At 39.5% G+C, this 17,256-nt stretch overlaps 1 protein-coding gene across 3 annotated transcripts in view; it reads right to left on the bottom strand.

Annotated features, from left to right (window-relative positions):
* LOC108438402 (L-asparaginase 1-like) overlaps window positions 1-17,256 on the bottom strand; it is a 21,547-nt gene continuing 4,291 nt past the window's right edge. The window contains exons 4-13 of one of the 3 annotated variants that reach the window (XR_005129764.1): window positions 14,360-14,498; window positions 13,299-13,424; window positions 12,186-12,281; window positions 11,152-11,278; window positions 10,218-10,342; window positions 9,494-9,673; window positions 2,144-2,254; window positions 1,200-2,009; window positions 1,063-1,110; window positions 1-945 (exon numbers count right to left, since the gene is read on the bottom strand). Coding sequence is in view for 1 of the 3 variants with exons in the window: in XM_017716193.2 (XP_017571682.2) it covers window positions 913-945; window positions 1,063-1,110; window positions 2,144-2,254; window positions 9,494-9,673; window positions 10,218-10,342; window positions 11,152-11,278; window positions 12,186-12,281; window positions 13,299-13,424; window positions 14,360-14,498 (985 nt within the window). In the remaining 2 variants the exon portion in view is untranslated. Of the gene's footprint in view, window positions 946-1,062; window positions 1,111-1,199; window positions 2,010-2,143; window positions 2,255-9,194; window positions 9,674-10,217; window positions 10,343-11,151; window positions 11,279-12,185; window positions 12,282-13,298; window positions 13,425-14,359; window positions 14,499-17,256 lie in introns of those variants that run through there. The other 2 variants (XM_017716193.2, XR_005129765.1) reach the window with 2 other exon arrangements.

The following is a 17,256-nucleotide window of genomic DNA, read 5'->3' as shown; positions in this document are numbered from 1 at the left end:
CCAGTTAGTCAAGCTTTATTTAGAACATTTAAATGTTGCACAATGTTCAGTTGTAAATAGTCACAATGTGAGAACATCGTAAATTTGAGGTGTTGGAGCTCCATCGATACACACAATGCATCTGCTCTGAGGGAGAGCCGTGCCGTCTGATTACTGACTCTGAGGTCTGAGGATGTCCTCGAGTGTGCACTGTACTGCACACTGTATCCAGGACTACTTACAGCAGCTCTTTATACACAAGGGCATTTGAATATCTCCATGTAAAACACAAGTCATTTATGTTGCAGTTAAGATTAATAATAATTGCGTCAGTAAATACGTCGACTTACTCTTCCTCTCAGTGTTATCCACAGAGCTTATGAGCCTGTTGGCTTTCTGATTAACAGCCATTAAGGTAAGGTAGTTTAGTTACACTGAAGATTTGTTAAGTCTGTTTTTATTTTACTACATAACACAAATGTCACATGCATTCCTGCATTCACTGCAGTTCTTTGTTGCATAATAATGTACAACAGATTTATTTCATTATTCCAAACAGCACCTGCTTTTTTCAGATACCCAGAGGAAACGATGTGAATACTAAGATGGCTTTGATGAAGTACTACATCATGTTTTAATCCCAATAATTACTGCAGAGATTTTTATTGCAACAAAAAGAGCAGACATGCAAATCACAAGGACAAGACCTCGCAAATTTCGGAGTAACACGATTAGCAGGTAACTGAATAAATTTGAGCCTGTTGCTCTGTTTCACCGTCCACTGCGTTAAGTCAAACATCTTTTCAGAAGATCACAAGCGTAATTATACTGGTAAATTCCACTGAGCTCCTCTGGGATAGACATTCGCTTAGATAATGGCTTCTTATTGTTTTGATGAAGTGGCAGTTAGTGCAGGTGTGTCTGTGCCTGTTTTCACTCTTCTTTTAGGATGAATTCCAGGTTCAGCTGGAAAAAGAAGACAAAGAGGTCCGAGGAACGAAGGGGTGTAAATGAAAAGATGAACAAATGACATTATAATCTGGAATCAGTTTCACGGCAGCACAGAAAATGCTTCTAACTCACCTGCATCGGGGGAGCAGATGACTCTCCATAAACGCTGCGCTCCATTAACTGAAACATCAAAAAAGCAACAAAAAATCATTATTTTTCATTCTGTTGACACAGATCCTACATCACTGTCCATCTAGCTAAAAACTGACCCCTCATATTTCTCGATTGCAGGAACCTTTGATTATAGTCATTGATTTAAGTACCACCATCTCCAATTAGTGGTGGTAACCTCAGTCTTCCTCATACTGAGCTGAAGTCCCATCTTTCACTCAAGTGTTCCTGGTTTTCCACTGTGAGTGCCGTCCGCAAGTGAAACGTTATTGATGTTTTCTCCTCCAGTCCTGAATCTTCATCCACTCCTGAATCTTCCTCCTCCAGTCCTGAATCTTCATCCACTCCTGAATCTTCCACTTTCACTCCTGAATCTTCGTACAGTCCTGGATCTCCCTCCAGTCCTGAATCTTCGTCCAGTCCTGAATCTTCCTCCAGTCCTGAATCTTCATCCAGTCCTGAATCTTCATCCAGTCCATCTTCGTCCAGTCCTGAATCTTTGTACAGTCCTGGATCTCCCTCCAGTCCTGAATCTTCGTCCAGTCCATCTTCGTCCAGTCCTGAATCTTCCTCCAGTCCTGAATCTTCATCCAGTCCTCAATCTTCATCCAGTCCATCTTCGTCCAGTCCTGAATCTTTGTACAGTCCTGGATCTCCCTCCAGTCCTGAATCTTCGTCCAGTCCATCTTCGTCCAGTCCTGAATCTTTGTACAGTCCTGGATCTCCCTCCAGTCCTGAATCTTCGTCCAGTCCATCTTCGTCCAGTCCTGAATCTTCGTCCAGTCCATCTTCGTCCAGTCCTGAATCTTCGTACAGTCCTGTATTTCCCTCCAGTCCTGAATCTTCGCGAACTAATCTACTCCTTCATCCAAACAATCTTCTCCAAACCTAAATCTTCTCCTTGTTATCTTAAAAAAAATATATATACACATATATAAAAATAAAAGGACAAACTTATATTATTTTGTAACTTGTGTCACAAAACCTTATCTGAGCAGTACCTTTTTCCTGACATTGTAATGAAAGCTTATTTCAGACACACCTTACGTCTCTCCTGAACATTAGATGTTAATTTCAGCACCCAGATCATTTTAGTCATTGCCGCTACAGGAGTGATGTCATATCCAGGTATCACTTCAGCCTTTCTCAGTATCTGAAATAAAGAGAGAAATGACAATGATCACTAAACATGGTGCAAATCTACCTGACATGCAACCTTCACCAAATATCCTCAAATTGATTCTCGTTGCCTGGAGCAACAGCAAAGTTTTTTTTGGTTTCTGGTTTTAATTCTGGTGTTCATTCTTCTATATCCTGCTAAGTTTGTTCTTAAATGGAGAAACATATTGATTATGACAGTTAACTGCAGCGGTGCTGGATATAAACTGTCATGACAGCATCTGACTTGAAGTTTTATGATATGGTTGTCAGTGTAAAAGGCTTCAAGATATTTTCTTGCATTTATAATTAAACGCAGACCCAAAGTGCTTTTCTGTTTTAATATCATTTAAACATTCAGTAAAACATTTTGATGTTTAATTCTGCTGTGTGTAAATAAATCACTGCACAGCCATAAGAACATTATATTATCACTTACATAGTTTTATATAGTGGCCCTTTTTCATTCTTGAAAAAAACTTTATACCAAGTTAAGTAAAGCCATGCTGATTATAATACTACAACAACAACAACAACAACTACTACTCCTACTACTACTAGTACTACTACTAAAAATAATTTAAATTTTTACATTAAAAATAAAATTATATTAATTTTTTTATATATGATTTAAATAGCACTTTAAAAAAATAAGTTTACTAAACGGGTGGATAGATAGATAGATAGATAGATAGATAGATAGATAGATAGATAGATAGTCAAATAATGATACAAAAACAATTTAAAATGACAGACAAAAATGAATGAATGAATGATATAGAATAATAATAAGACAAAATAATTGATAAAGATGACAAATGAATAAATAAAAATGCAGAAAAACACAAGCTTAAAATGCAATGGATAAAAAAGTAAGTGATTAACTGAAGTGCTTGACAGAATTAATATATACACTGTGCAAAATGTACATGAAAACAAAATTCAATGATGTGCAAAAAATTTACATTACACCTATTTATTTGAAAATAGTACAAAGACAAAATATTAAATGCTAAAACTGAGAAATGATAGTTATATTGAATAATATATGCCCATTTTGAATTTGATGGCAGCAACGCATTCCAAACAGATGTCTCATTCATCCAGTCCATGTGCACTAATGCCCCCTAAACCATCATGAATACTGGCTTTAGAACTGTGCACTGATAACAGGCTAAGTGGTCTTTAGCCCGCAGGACACAGTGTCCATGATTTCCTAAAAGAAGTTCAAATGTTGATTCGTCTGACCACAGGACACTTTTCCACAATCCCCTCAGCCCATTTTAAATGAGCTCAGGCCCAGAGAAGGTGGCAGCATTTCTGGATCCTGTTTATATTTGATTTCTTCTTTGTGTTTTAGAGCTTTAACCTGCATTTGTGGATGCAGTGATGAACTGTTTTCACAGACAATGGTTTTCAGAAGTGTTTCTTAGCCCATGTGTAATGAGTCTAACAAAATTAGATGCTCGCAGTTGTAAAAGACAAAGGAGACTTTACTGATAGAAACACAATCTAATCTCGATGTCACAAAACAGGCAGGGGTCAATCCGATAAGGCTGAAGATAAAATCACATTCATACCACCAGATGAACAGTCTAAAAAGGGAAAGGCAAAAACATAATCAAAACACAGGCAAGAGTCAAAAATCCCAAAACAGTAACCAGGCAAACAATCCAAAGGGCAGGGCAAAAAAAGGCAAAGGTCATAGACAGGAACATAAGTCAGAATAAACTCTTAGTAGATCACTGAATGGATGCAATACCTCACCACATTCTAGTCTAAAGCCCGGGCTATTATACTAAGCTATGTAAGTCATATGATCTATACCATGTCCCACATTAATAATCAGGTGAACGAGAGCGGAAAGTCGATAGGTGTGCACAGTCATGTAAGGAGTCAGGTGACCTCCCAGACAATTCTGGGAGGTTGAGTCCAGTTGAGTCACATTGTTAGTTGATTGAGAGAGTCATGTGATCTCCCAGAGGATTCTGGGAAATAGAGTCCAAATCCATTAGGCACTCAGAGGATGCGTGACCCCATGCAGTGATTTCCACTACAGAATCATGTCTGCTTTTAATGCAGTGCTGCCTGAGGGCCCAAAGATCTTGGCTAGCCAGTACTGATTTTCGGCCTCATCTCTTGCATACAGAGATTTTTCCAGATTCTCTGAATCCTTTAATGATATTATTATCCCAAATTTTTTGAAACATGTTGTTGCCATAAAATTCAAAATGGGCAAACATTTTCCAAAAATCAATAATATTTCAACAAAACCAGCCATTAGGGGTGTACTTTGTGTACTTCTGGTGCCGGTCCCAAGCCCGGATAAATGGTGAGGATTGCGTTAGGAAGGGCATCCGGCGTAAAACTTGTGCCAAAACTATCATGCGGATCACAAATATGATATGGTATGAATCCATACCGGATTGGTCGAGGCCCGTGTTAACAACGACCGCCTCTGGTGCTGTTGACCAGCAGGGTGCCGGTGGAAATTGGACTACTGTAGGTCAAAGACCATCAAAGAGGAGAGGATGAAGGTGGGTTAGAAGGCAGCGAGAGAGAAGGAAAGGCAGGAGTGTGGAGGTTAGAGTAGGGACTCTGAACATAGGGACAATGACTGGTAAAGGCAGAGAGCTTGCAGACATGATGGAGAGAAGGGAGGTAGATATTCTGTGTGTCCAGGAGACCAGATGGAAAGGAAGCAAGGCCAGGAACATTGGAGGTGGATTCAAACTGTTCTATCATGGTGTAGAGAGGAAGAGAAATGGAGTAGAGATAATCCTAAAGGAACAGCTTATGAAAAGTGTTCTGGATGTAAAGAGAGTGTCAGACAGGATCATGAGCCTGAAGTTGGAGGTTGATGGTGTGATTTTGAATGTGGTCAGTTCATATGCACCACAGGTTGGTTGTCAGTTAGAGGAGAAAGAGGAATTTTGGAGTAAGATGGATGAAGTGGTAGATGGTGTCCCTAGAGAGGAGAGATTGGTGATTGGTGCAGACTTCAATGGACATGTTGGTGAGGGGAACAGAGGGGATGAAGAGGTGCTGGGTATGTATGGTGTGAAAGACAGAAATGCAGAAAGTCAGATGGTTGTAGATTTTGCAAAGAGAATGGAAATGGCTGTGGTGAACACGTATTTTCAGAAGAGAGAAGAACACAGGGTGACATACAAGAGTGGAGGGAGGTGCACACAGGTGGATTAGGAGATGCCACCTAAAGGAGATTGGAGATTGTAAAGTGGTGCCAGGGGAAAGTGTAGCAAGGCAGCATAGGGTGGTTGTCTGTAGCATGAGATTAGAAACAAAGAAGAGGAAGAGAGTGAAGACAGAGCCAAAGATTAGATGGTGGAAGCAGAAGGAGGAGGATGGTTGCAGGCAGTTCAGGGAAAAACTGCAACAGGCCCTTGGGGGCAGTGAGGAGCTACCTGAGGACTGGGAAACTACAGCTAAGGTGGTGAGAGAAACTGACAAGAATGTGTTGGGTGTTTCGTCTGGTCAGAGGAAAGAAGACAAGGAAAGTTGGTGGTGGAATGAGGAAGTCCAGGAGAGTATTCAGAAGAAGAAGGCAGCTAAGAAAAAGTGGGAATAACCAGAGAGATGAAGGAAGTAGGCAGGAGTATAGTGAGGCTAGTCGCATAGTGAAAAGAATGGTGGCAAAGGCAAAGGCTCTGGCCTCTGATGAGCTGTATGAGAGGCTGGACAGTAAAGAAGGAGTAAAGGACTTGTATCGTTTGGCTAAACAGAGAGATAGAGCTGGAAAGGATGTACAGCAGGTTAGGCTGATAAAGGATAGAGAGGGAAATGTACTAGTGAGTGAACGGAGAGTGTTGAGTAGATGGAAGGAGTACTTTGAAGAACTAATGAATGAGGAAAATGAGAGAGAGGAGGACAACGGGGGGAGAGATAGTGGATCAGGAAGTGCAGAGAATTGGTAAGGAGGAAGTGAGGGCAGCTTTAAAAAGGATGAAGAATGGAAAGGCAGTTGGCCAGTGGTGAGGTGTGCAGTTGGAGTGACAAATGGTTTCAAGGTGAAGGTAGGGTTACATCAGGGATCAGCTTTGAGCCCCTTCTTGTTTGCAATGGTGATGGAAAGGTTGACAGATGAGGTCAGGCAGGAGGCTCCATGGACCATGATGTTTGCAGATGACATTGTAATCTGTGGTGAGAGTAGTGAGCAGGTGGAAGAGAATCTGGAGAGGTGGAGGTTTGCACTGGAGAGGAGAGGAATGAAGGTCAGTAGAGTCAAGACGGAGTACATGTGTGTGAATGAGAGGGAGGCAGGTGGAAAGGTGAAGATGCAAGGAGTAGAGGTCGAAAAGGTGGATGACTTCAAATATCTTGGGTCAACCATCCAGAGCAATGGAGTGTGTAGAAAAGAGGTGAAGAAGAATGTACAGGCAGGATGGAGTGGGTGGAGACGGATGTCAGGGCTGATGTGTGACAGAAGGATAGCAGCAAGAGTGAAAGGGAAGGTTTACAAGACAGTAGTGCGTCCTGCTATGATGGGTGGTTTGGAGACTGTGGCTCTGTCTAAAAGACAGGAGGCTGAGCTGGAGGTGGCGGAGATGAAGATGCTGAGATTTTCGTTGGGAGTGACAAGGATTGACAAGATTAGAAATGAGCAGATCAGAGGGACAGTGAAGGTGGAGCAGTTTGGAGATAAAGCCAGAGAGGCCAGGTTGAGATGGTTTGGACATGTGTTGAGGAGGAATAGTGCATATATTGGGCAAAGAATTTTGGAGATGGAGCTGCCGGGTAGAAGGAGAAGAGGTAGACCTCAGAGAAGGTTTATGGATGTAGTGAAGGTGGACATGGAGATGGTTGGTGTAAAAGTAGAGGAGGCAGTGGATAGGGCAAGATGGAGGCAGATGATCCGCTGTGGCGACCCCTAAAGGGAGCAGCCGAAAGAAGAAGAAGAAGAAGAATATTTCAACATTTGATATTGTTTTGAATGAAATGTAGGGTTTAAGTGATTTGCACATCACTGCATTTTGTTTTAATTTATATAGTGAATATGTTTTATTAATAAAGCACTTAAAAACAACTTGCATTGACCAAAGTGCTGTACGTCAAATCAGCACATACACTAAAAAAGTATAAAACAGATTACACAGATTAAAGTATAAAAATAATAGAAACATTTACATAAAATAATAAAGATAAGAAATGAGGTAAAAAAGTAAAAATGAAATGAAAAACAGATAATATGAAAAAAATACACAGACATTAACATCTGTAATTACCACAGGCCCTCACTATCCAAATCCGAGTTTGTATTGGCATGTTTTTAGCTTTCATTTAAAAACAGCGATTGAAGTTGCTTCGGCGAATAGTGGGAGGTAGAATGTTCGACTGTCCCGGAGCACAGACTGCAAATGCATGATCACCCTTAAACTTCAAACAATCCCATATACCCAAAAATCCACCACAGAGGTACAAATATTGAGTAGCAATTCCTAGGATCTAGTAATGGAGCAGTATAAGCACTACCATACCACAGTAATAAACACAATACTGCTAAACACTGAACACCTAGGGAGAGACGGCAAGCCAACAAACACATTGGTGTCATCTTGGAATGAGCAAGTCCCAAATCTCACCCAAAGCAGACAAGGCCTGTTTATATATATATATATATATATATATATATATATATATATATATATATATATATATATATATATATATATATATATATACACATACACACAAACACACACACACTATATTTCCAAAAGTATTTCAACCAATTCCATGGCCACAGGTGTATAAAGCCAAGCCCCTAGGCCTGCAGACTCCTTCTACAGACATTAGTGAAAGAATGGGTCGCTCTCAGGAGCTCAGTGAATTCCAGCGTGGTGCCGTGATCGGACGCCATCTGGGAATGAAATTTCCTCACTACTAAATATTCCACAGTCAACAGTCAGTGGTATTATAACAAAGTTGGAGTGATTGGGAACGACAGCAACTCAGCCACGAAGTGTTCGGCCACGTAATATGAGAGCAGGGTCAGCGGATGCAGAGGCACATAATGAGGTCACCAACTTTCTGCAGAGTCAATCACTTCAGACCTCCAAACTTCATGTGGCCTTCAGATCAGCTCATAAACAGCATAGAGAGCTTCATGGAATGGGTTTCCATGGCCGAGCAGCTGTATCCAAGCCTTACATCACCAAGCGCAATGCAAAGCGTGGAATGCAGTGGTGTAAAGTGCCGCCACTGGACTCTAGAGCAGTGGAGACGTGTTCTCTGGAGTGACCAATCACGCTTCTCCATCTGGCAATCTGATGGATGATTCTGGGTTTGGTGGTTGCCAGGAGAACGGTACTTGTCTGACTGCATTGTGCCGAGTGTAAAGTTGGGGTGGAGGGGGGATTATGGTGTGGGGTTGTTTTCCAGAAGTTGGGCTCGACCCCTTAGTTCCAGTGAAAGGAGCTCTTAATGCTTCAGCACCAAGAGATTTTGAACAATTTCATGCTCCCAACTTTTTGGGAACAGTTTGGGGACGGCCCCTTCCTGTTCCAACATGACTGTGCACCAGTGCACAAAGCAGGTCCATAAAGACACGGGTGAGCCAGTTTGGTGTGGAAGAACTTGACTGGCCTGCACAGAGTCCTGACCTCAACCCCATAGAACACCTTTGGGATGAATTAGAGCGGAGACTGTGAGCCAGGCCTTCTCATTCAAAATTAGTGTCTGACCTCACAAATGTGCTTCTGGAAGAACAGTCAAAAATTCCCATAAACACACTCATAACCCTTGTGGAAAGCCTTCCAAGAAGAGCTGAAGCTGTTATAGCTGCAAAGAGTGGGCAGACATCATATTAAACCCTATGGATTAAGAATGGGATGTCACTCAAATGTATATTCATGTGAAGGCAAACGAATGAATACTTTTGAAAATATTGTGTATATACATCCATCTCCACACCCCACCTTTACACCAACCCTGTGTCCATCCCTGGTCCAATGTTGCTAATTCCCACTGCAACACAAATACTGGTAGTTATGATTTGGTGAAGTGACAATTTTATATGCATATTTCTTTCTATGAGTCAGTTAAGATGTTTAAATGTGACAACAGAAATTTATGGGAGGTGTACAGAAGTCTCTTTTCTCTGCTATAATGGGAGTGTGCCCTAAAACAACCAAAATATTAAGTATTCCCATCGCAGTGTAGAATTAAGCGTAGTGCTGTGCCCCATTCAGCTGTGTACGGATATGGTGAGCAGTACCTCTGAAGCAGCATAGATGGGTACGACAGTACCTCGATAAACCTGAGTACAGTTCAACATTAGAATGTTTTTTTTATTTGCTTCCATCAGACAATCCTTAAGCCAGTTTTCTTCTGGAACATTCCCAGCACCAAAGGTCTGCAGGACAACACCGTCAGCTCCATTCAGAATCCCACGCACCTGGAGGGCAGACAATAAGGATCATATGACACAGCTGGAAACAAGTCATACACCTGCAAGTAACAAGAAGGTCTCAAGTCTTGACAGTTAGGTTTGGATTCAAGTCCTGCATCCAGGCAGTCAAGTCTGGATTCAAGTCCTGAGTGAAGGCAGTCAAGTCTGGATTCAAGTCCTGCATCCAGGCAATCAAGTATGGATTCAAGTCCTGTGTCCAGGCAGTCAAGTCTGGATTTAAGTCCTGAGTGAAGGCAGTCAAGTCTGGATTCAAGTACTAAGTCAAGGCAGTTAAGTCTGGATTCAAGTACTGAGTCAAGGCAGTTAAGTCTGGATTCAAGTGCTAAGTCAGGACAATCAAGTGACAATTCAAGTCCAGACTCAATGCAGTCAAGAATCCAATGGTCAGTTCTGTAATTTTTTTACATATTGAAATGATTCATTAGGTTTAAAGTATTGCATGCTTTCATAAGACACATTTAAAAAACTAAACATCCACTATTTTGTTTTCATAAAATGAAATAAATAAAAAATAGAGAAATAAACTCACATAGGTTTCAGTGATCCCTGGGAAAAATTGCAGTATCCTCACATTCAGTGCTTCTTTCATTTTGAACACTGCTTTCAGGTTAAGATGGTCTTTCGGCTTCTCCTTCTTCTCTTCAGTCGTTGAAACTACAGACATTAAAATAAATGTCTTTAGTTTCAAAAAAACTAAAGACATTTAACATCCTGGCAAGCAATGGAAACCAACGGTGAGTTCTGTGAATTTAAAATAAATTCTCATAAATAATTTTCTAAACCTTGAGATAAAGCTGTTTGCAAGCTCTGTAAGCTAACCTAGCATTCCTCCAGCACTAGCAGCGTGAAGGCACTTCTTAAAAATATGCACCCAAATGCATCCAGTTGAGTTCCTCCTCAAATTCATGTTCCCATGCTAAAAATTCATGGATATGCAACACTGAAACAATGGAAAATGAAAAGGGTGAAAAGTCTTATGCTTCAATTTAATATTCCTGAATCCGTAGAGCCGCCCTTTCCATTCCATCTCATCCTGAGATCATATGAGAGTCACATCCAGAGTTATGAGCCTATGAAGAGGGGCTGAGATACACGTCATCTGCCTCTCACCATGTGGAGCTGGTGGATTCGTGTGTCTGTCTACATTCTGTGTGAAACTGAACGATGGACACTCAGGGAATCAATAAGGACTGACTGTCATGCCGGAAACCCTTCATTCTTCATTCAGTCCACATCGGAGATTCATGTGAAACAGCATCAGAGAGTTTACAGCTGCTGAAGCTGCTGCAGCAGGTTTGGAAATTAGTGATGAAGATAACGGAGCATTTAGATATGAAACATATGAGGATTGTTTTCTATGAAGAGCCTTTACAGGATAAACAGATCAAAGAACGACCTCGGATACAAGATGGTTAAAGGGGTATTTATTAGAAGGAGGATCAGTAAAGCAATTGGACACTTACATTTAATTGTGGTTTCCAGGCTAACTAGAGGACACACCTCAGGGCTCTCAAATACATCGAAGGAATCACAGTCCACCTTCATCACACGGTTTCCCTGGAACAACTTGTTGTGATAGCAAAGCATCACCTGTAAATGTAAACAACATAGATCAAAACAAGGTTTAACACAGCTGAATATGCTGTTTGTCCTGCGACTCTACTTTGGATACTACCTGGCACAGATGAGTTCCTCATCCTGGATCACCTTTTAGATAGAGCGTATATGAAAAGTCTGGACAACATTTTTAAAATTTCATATTTTGACGATTTAAAAACTAAAGCTGAGAAATCATTTTTCAGCATTCATAAGATCCTGTAAAGTACGTCATTCTAAAGGTCAATTTTAAGAGCAGTCTTAAATCATTTTTAAAAAATGTTGTGTCCCTGGGCTGTTTGCTGGATTTCCTCTTGATAGCCTTTTTGTTTTGGCTGCTGTACTCTCTGGTTTTGATCCTTGCTTGCTGTGATGTTATTATATCTGCCCTGAATTCTCAAGTAAACGCAGAGTTTTATTTCAATCTGCAAACATCTACTCTGTTTTGATCTTGTAACAATAGTCCCAAAGGGCAGAACTAAGTGGTATAAAAACAGTTTTGTTCTTGCTCCTATTACTCAGATGAACAGGTCATAGTAACACTGCACAAGGACTGGAACCTTTAATGTTTTTCACTTGCCATTGTCTTGCTATCTGTAAACAATGGATGGATGCTGGTGTACATAGAGTAACCTGGACCATTGTTACACAATTTTGTGGTTACTGATGTGTTACATGATGTAGCCTTTGTCTAAAAAGGGACAGAAATGTATACTTCATGTCTTTCTAGGAAATCCTACAGAATTATAAGGAGATAAAGTACACACACATTTCCACAGTAAGTAAAGAATCTCAGCATTCACTGTAGTGCTTGTTCAGTGTAATTTATGCATCAAATATTATATATAAACAAACAAGCAAGCACAGTGTAAAAGACAAATTACACCATTCTTCAGCTAACCTTATGCAGTATTGACTTGTCAGAGAAATATCCAGCCATGAGCATGGAGTTAACCAAGTTGCTGATACCATCAGTACGAGGCTCAAATATGGGGATCTATGATGAAGAGAAACAGAATTAGAAGGAGAGAGAAGGATAGATTAGGATTGTTCGTAAAGGTGGTGTTCAAGGCCAAATGTCTGTAAATGTCACAAAGTTATTTGGTGTGAGGCCAGCATAAAGGTTTTACATAAACGCACTCTGACTCGAGAGATTCCAAAACAAACAAAATATTCCATTCTCCTTTAAACCAGCAGTTCCCTGAAAAGAAACTGCAAGAAAGCACTCAGGATTTATTTATTGATTTATTTATTTATTAAAATTACTTATACCGGAAGTGCCTTGAGGCTACACTCAAGACCCTAGAAAGGGAAACACAGAGGTTACCGGCTAAGTCAGAGTGAGGTGCATGTGGCTGCTTGAATTCAAGACTGAGCAGAGAGCAGCATGTGAGCATCTCTGCAGTAAGGCACCCACAGCTGTCACTGCTCATCCCACATTACACCATCCTTGGTCTCCAGCCCCTGCTAGTGGCCAGTGGTGGCCTAGCAGGCTGCCTGGATACTACAAAACCCTCAGTATCAGTCTTGCTTCCCCTTTGTTGCAATTCATCATAGGAGATATAACATCTGAACTAAATTATTAGGAGGGATCTGTATGCATTTGACCATATAATGCAATTCAGCAAAAATATTATTAAAACTCACTATAGTAAAGTAAATTGCAGTAAGACATACACTGTTGCAGTAATTAAAGTTCCCGCTATCCATTTTTCATCCATTCATTTCTCATAAAAAGACTAAAAAGAAATAATGCATGAAACTGAAACTGTAAATTGAGAACAGAGAACAGACTGAAATGAAATGCGCTCAGTTTCATCAACTCTCCACTGTCATTACATTCTTACAAATGTTTTTAGTGTAAAACATTTGTGCAAACTCTACATCATCTGGACAGTTTATAAAACAGTTTACATGCTTATTATTTATATAACCTAATTCATACAAAATACAGTCGTGGTAATTAAGTGCCTATTGTTAATTTGTGAAAACCTGATCATGAAGGAAATCTGACCTGAGCTCCGGTCACTATCACAGGCTTATTGATGTGTCCCAAAATGAAGGACAAGGCAGAGGAGGTGTAGGCCATCGTATCTGTTCCATGAATAATGACAAATCCATCATATACTTCTGCATTGTCCTATAAAAAAGAATAAGGTGGAAAATGAAAAGAGAGAATAACAAGCAGACTGAGAGAGGAAAAGAGAGAAAGAGAAAACAGAAGATTCAACACTGTAACCTCAGGTTACATAATACACTGTCTTAAAAATACAGCTGACAAAAAGGGTTCTATAGAGTGATGCCATACAGACATCATGTTTTTATCTCCCTATAGAACTTTTCAACAGATGGTTCTTTAAACAGTCACGTTTGTAGATGACAAGAGTTCAAAGAACTTCCACATAACGGAATGGTTCTTTTATGTACAGCACTGTGCAAAAGTTTTAGGCATCTAAGCAAACTTTTAAACAGTTGACCTCAGCAGTGAGTTTATCACAATGTACATTAGAATAAAGTCGTATTCATAATTCAAATAAACAGAAAAACAATAAAAAGTAACAAGAATTTCTTGGGTCCATATTGTTCCTTGACACCTTCACAGCTGCCACAGAGACTCGTTAATATCATCAATTACATCATGAGCTCAATTTACTGAGCACTGATTGGTCAAACCAGGAGCTGCTTTTTAACTACATATAATTCTGGACTTCCTCGAGGAGAGGCTTGGAGATGGGTAAACAAACAAACAAACATACAGAAAATCACTATTTATTATGTTATATTGTTTGTATATATATATATATATATATATATATATATATATATATATATATATATATATATATAAAATCATTTTTAATGTTCTATAAATTTTGTTTATTCAAATATTAACACTTTTCTCTGCAAATAAACAAACTACACAAATTATCAGATTTTGAAAGACTTTTGCACAGTACTGCAGATCTGTATGACAAAGTCAAGAACCATTTTCAAAATCTATTTACTTAAAACAGACTCATTAACAAAAATATTTATTTGAATAAAATGTTTGTTTTAAACATTGTTGTGTTTTACCAATATGATTTTAGCCATTTCACTCCAGTTTTCCGGGGTGGCGCTGGAGGAATCTATGGGGTTTTGCAGGCCATCAAACTTGTAGAGAATCTTGTAGCCTTTTTCTTTGGCATTGGGGTCATCCTTATACAACTGTGTACTGAGAGGACAATGTACAAATGAACACCATACAAATTTGAGGAAGTCGCGCTGGATAAGAGCATCTGCTAAATGCTGTAAATGTAAAGAAAACTGAAATCCTATGAAAACAAATACCGCTAAATATAGCCAATTTCAAGTTTCAAGTTTCAAGTTGATTTGTCATTTGCACAACATGTCAGGACATTGATGCATTGAAATGCTTGTGCTGAGGCTCGGATACTCGCTCTACAGACAGTAAGTAAAAGTAAAATATTAAATAATATACTAAATATACACAAAATATAGAGACAATATAAATTTTAAAGTGACTTAGTGTTAAGGTGTTATTGTCCATAGCAGAGATGATATGATAAAATAATAATACTGACAGAGTGACTGAGTGAAGCGGTAGTTGGGGACGGACCCTCATTTTGGCCAATTTAGGGGGATAATCTCTATAATCACTGAGTGAACAAAATGGTGACCTGTTAACATCATGAAGATATCTTGAAATAAACCCAACCATCTCCTCTAACACGCATGGCTTTGTCTAGTTTATTCTCAATAACTTGGACAATGACTACACATGTCAACAGTATGCTTTAAGTGTTCTATGAAGGTTTCTCCAATAAGCACACTCACATTCCATAATCAGGGTCAGGCTATAAGACTGGTCAATATATAATCCAAAACCAGGAAAAATATGCAGGAAAAACATAAACCAGAAACTACAAAACACAAGAAACCGTAGCTGTGGGAAAGCAGGTAACTGAGGGAATGCTCAGAAATCTAAAGACCCAAGACAAGCAAGACTTTGGAGCTTATAAACAAAACAATATTAATAAAAGCAAAACAAAACAGGCTGAACTGATTACTACATGGAGGAACTTGGCCAGATAAACAAGGTACCAGGCAGGGTTGGGAGAACTAGTGAAAAATGAGTAGTTAGCTCTTTTGTAGCTACTTTGCCAAAATGTGTAGCAGCTACAGTTCAGCTACTTTTCCAGAAAAAATAGTGGCTACTTTTTAGTTACTTTTTGAAAAGTAGTGGCTACTTTTTAGTTACTTTTTGAAAAGTAGTGGCTAATTTATAGTTACTTTTTTGAAAAGTAGTGGCTACTTTTAGTCACCCTTTGAAAAGTAGAGGCTACTTTTAGTTACTTTTTGAAAAGTAGCGGCTACTTTTAGTTACCTTTTGAAAAGTACTGGCTACTTTTAATTACCTTTTGAAAAGTAGTGGCTAATTTATAGTTACTTTTTGAAAAGTAGTGGCTACTTTTAGTTACCTTTTGAAAAGTAGTGGCTACTTTTAGTTACCTTTTGAAAAGTAGAGGCTACTTTTAGTTACTTTTTGAAAAGTAGTGGCTACTTTTAGTTACCTTTTGAAAAGTAGTGGCTACTTTTAATTACTTTTTGAAAAGTAGTGGCTACTTTTAGTTACCTTTTGAAAAGTAGTGGCTAATTTATAGTTACTTTTTGAAAAGTAGTGGCTAATTTATAGTTACTTTTTTGAAAAGTAGAGGCTACTTTTAGTTACCTTTTGAAAAGTAGTGGCTACTTTTAGTTACCTTTTGAAAAGTAGTGGCTAATTTATAGTTACTTTTTGAAAAGTAGTGGCTAATTTATAGTTACTTTTTTGAAAAGTAGTGGCTACTTTTAGTCACCCTTTGAAAAGTAGTGGCTACTTTTAGTTACCTTTTGAAAAGTAGTGGCTACTTTTAGTTACCTTTTGAAAAGTAGTGGCTAATTTATAGTTACTTTTTGAAAAGTAGTGGCTAATTTTTAGCTACTTTCAAAGGGCAACTTTCAGGATGTTTGTTTGTAAATCTCCACCTAACACACCAAACAGGCCCAACTCACAGTGTGAACAACACACTGCATTTAATCCTGAGCCAGAAAGAAACAGACAATTGACAAGCTGGAAATGAGCAAAAAGATCACCAAAACGTGTAACAACAATCAAACTCACACATCCAAAGCTATGTGTCAACAAAATCAACAAAAAAACCCGACAAACCAGAGAATTTTGTGCAAAGCGTTGGCAAATAAAACTGCTCTGATTTAAACAATTCAGCAAGACACACCGGCACTCCAGAAGGCCCTGAGCATTTTAGTGGAGTGGAAATACTACACAAAAGAAAATGAACTGTGTACGACTGCTGAAGTACAGCCAGACCAGATTGTGAAGTTACCAGCTACCAAACAGAAATGTTTCTGGCTGAAACCCACCAACTTTAATTGAGGAAGGGCTTATTAATCAGCTGAATGGGCGGATCAGTGCAGACTGATTTAGACCCTCCATTGTAGAAACTGTCCCCTACCTGCACTTCTGCAGGTTTAGCAAAGGGTCTCACGGTGTTGTCACCATCGTTCTGTTCTCTCTCTTATTCTCTGACTATCAGAGAATGATGATTGGTGATGATTGTGATACAGATCCACACTGCCTGTCTATACGGTACTGTGGCCCAAACCATGCCATGACTCAGCAATCCTGCTGCAGAGGTACAGCAGGCCTCGGGATTTACTGATGCAGATTCTTGATCTGCTCCTTGATCTGGTCTTTGATCTGGTCCTTCATCTGGCTCCACTCCACTTTTTGAAAATTTTTGTTACAATTTCTCTACAGACTTCAGTCAATTGGGGAAAAAATGAACCACAGAGTGTGGTCAGTAACCGGGCTGCTGGCAACTGTGCAAAACTGACCGAGCTGCAGATAGCTCAAGCAACTGGGCATGCGCTGATCACCCCTGGCTAACAGGTTTAACTCAGGATCGCAA

This window comes from Pygocentrus nattereri, chromosome 27, assembly GCF_015220715.1.
Source record: "Pygocentrus nattereri isolate fPygNat1 chromosome 27, fPygNat1.pri, whole genome shotgun sequence".
NCBI lineage: Eukaryota > Metazoa > Chordata > Actinopteri > Characiformes > Serrasalmidae > Pygocentrus > Pygocentrus nattereri.
Note: the sequence above shows the minus strand (reverse complement) of the source record. Positions and strands in the feature narration are given on the sequence as shown.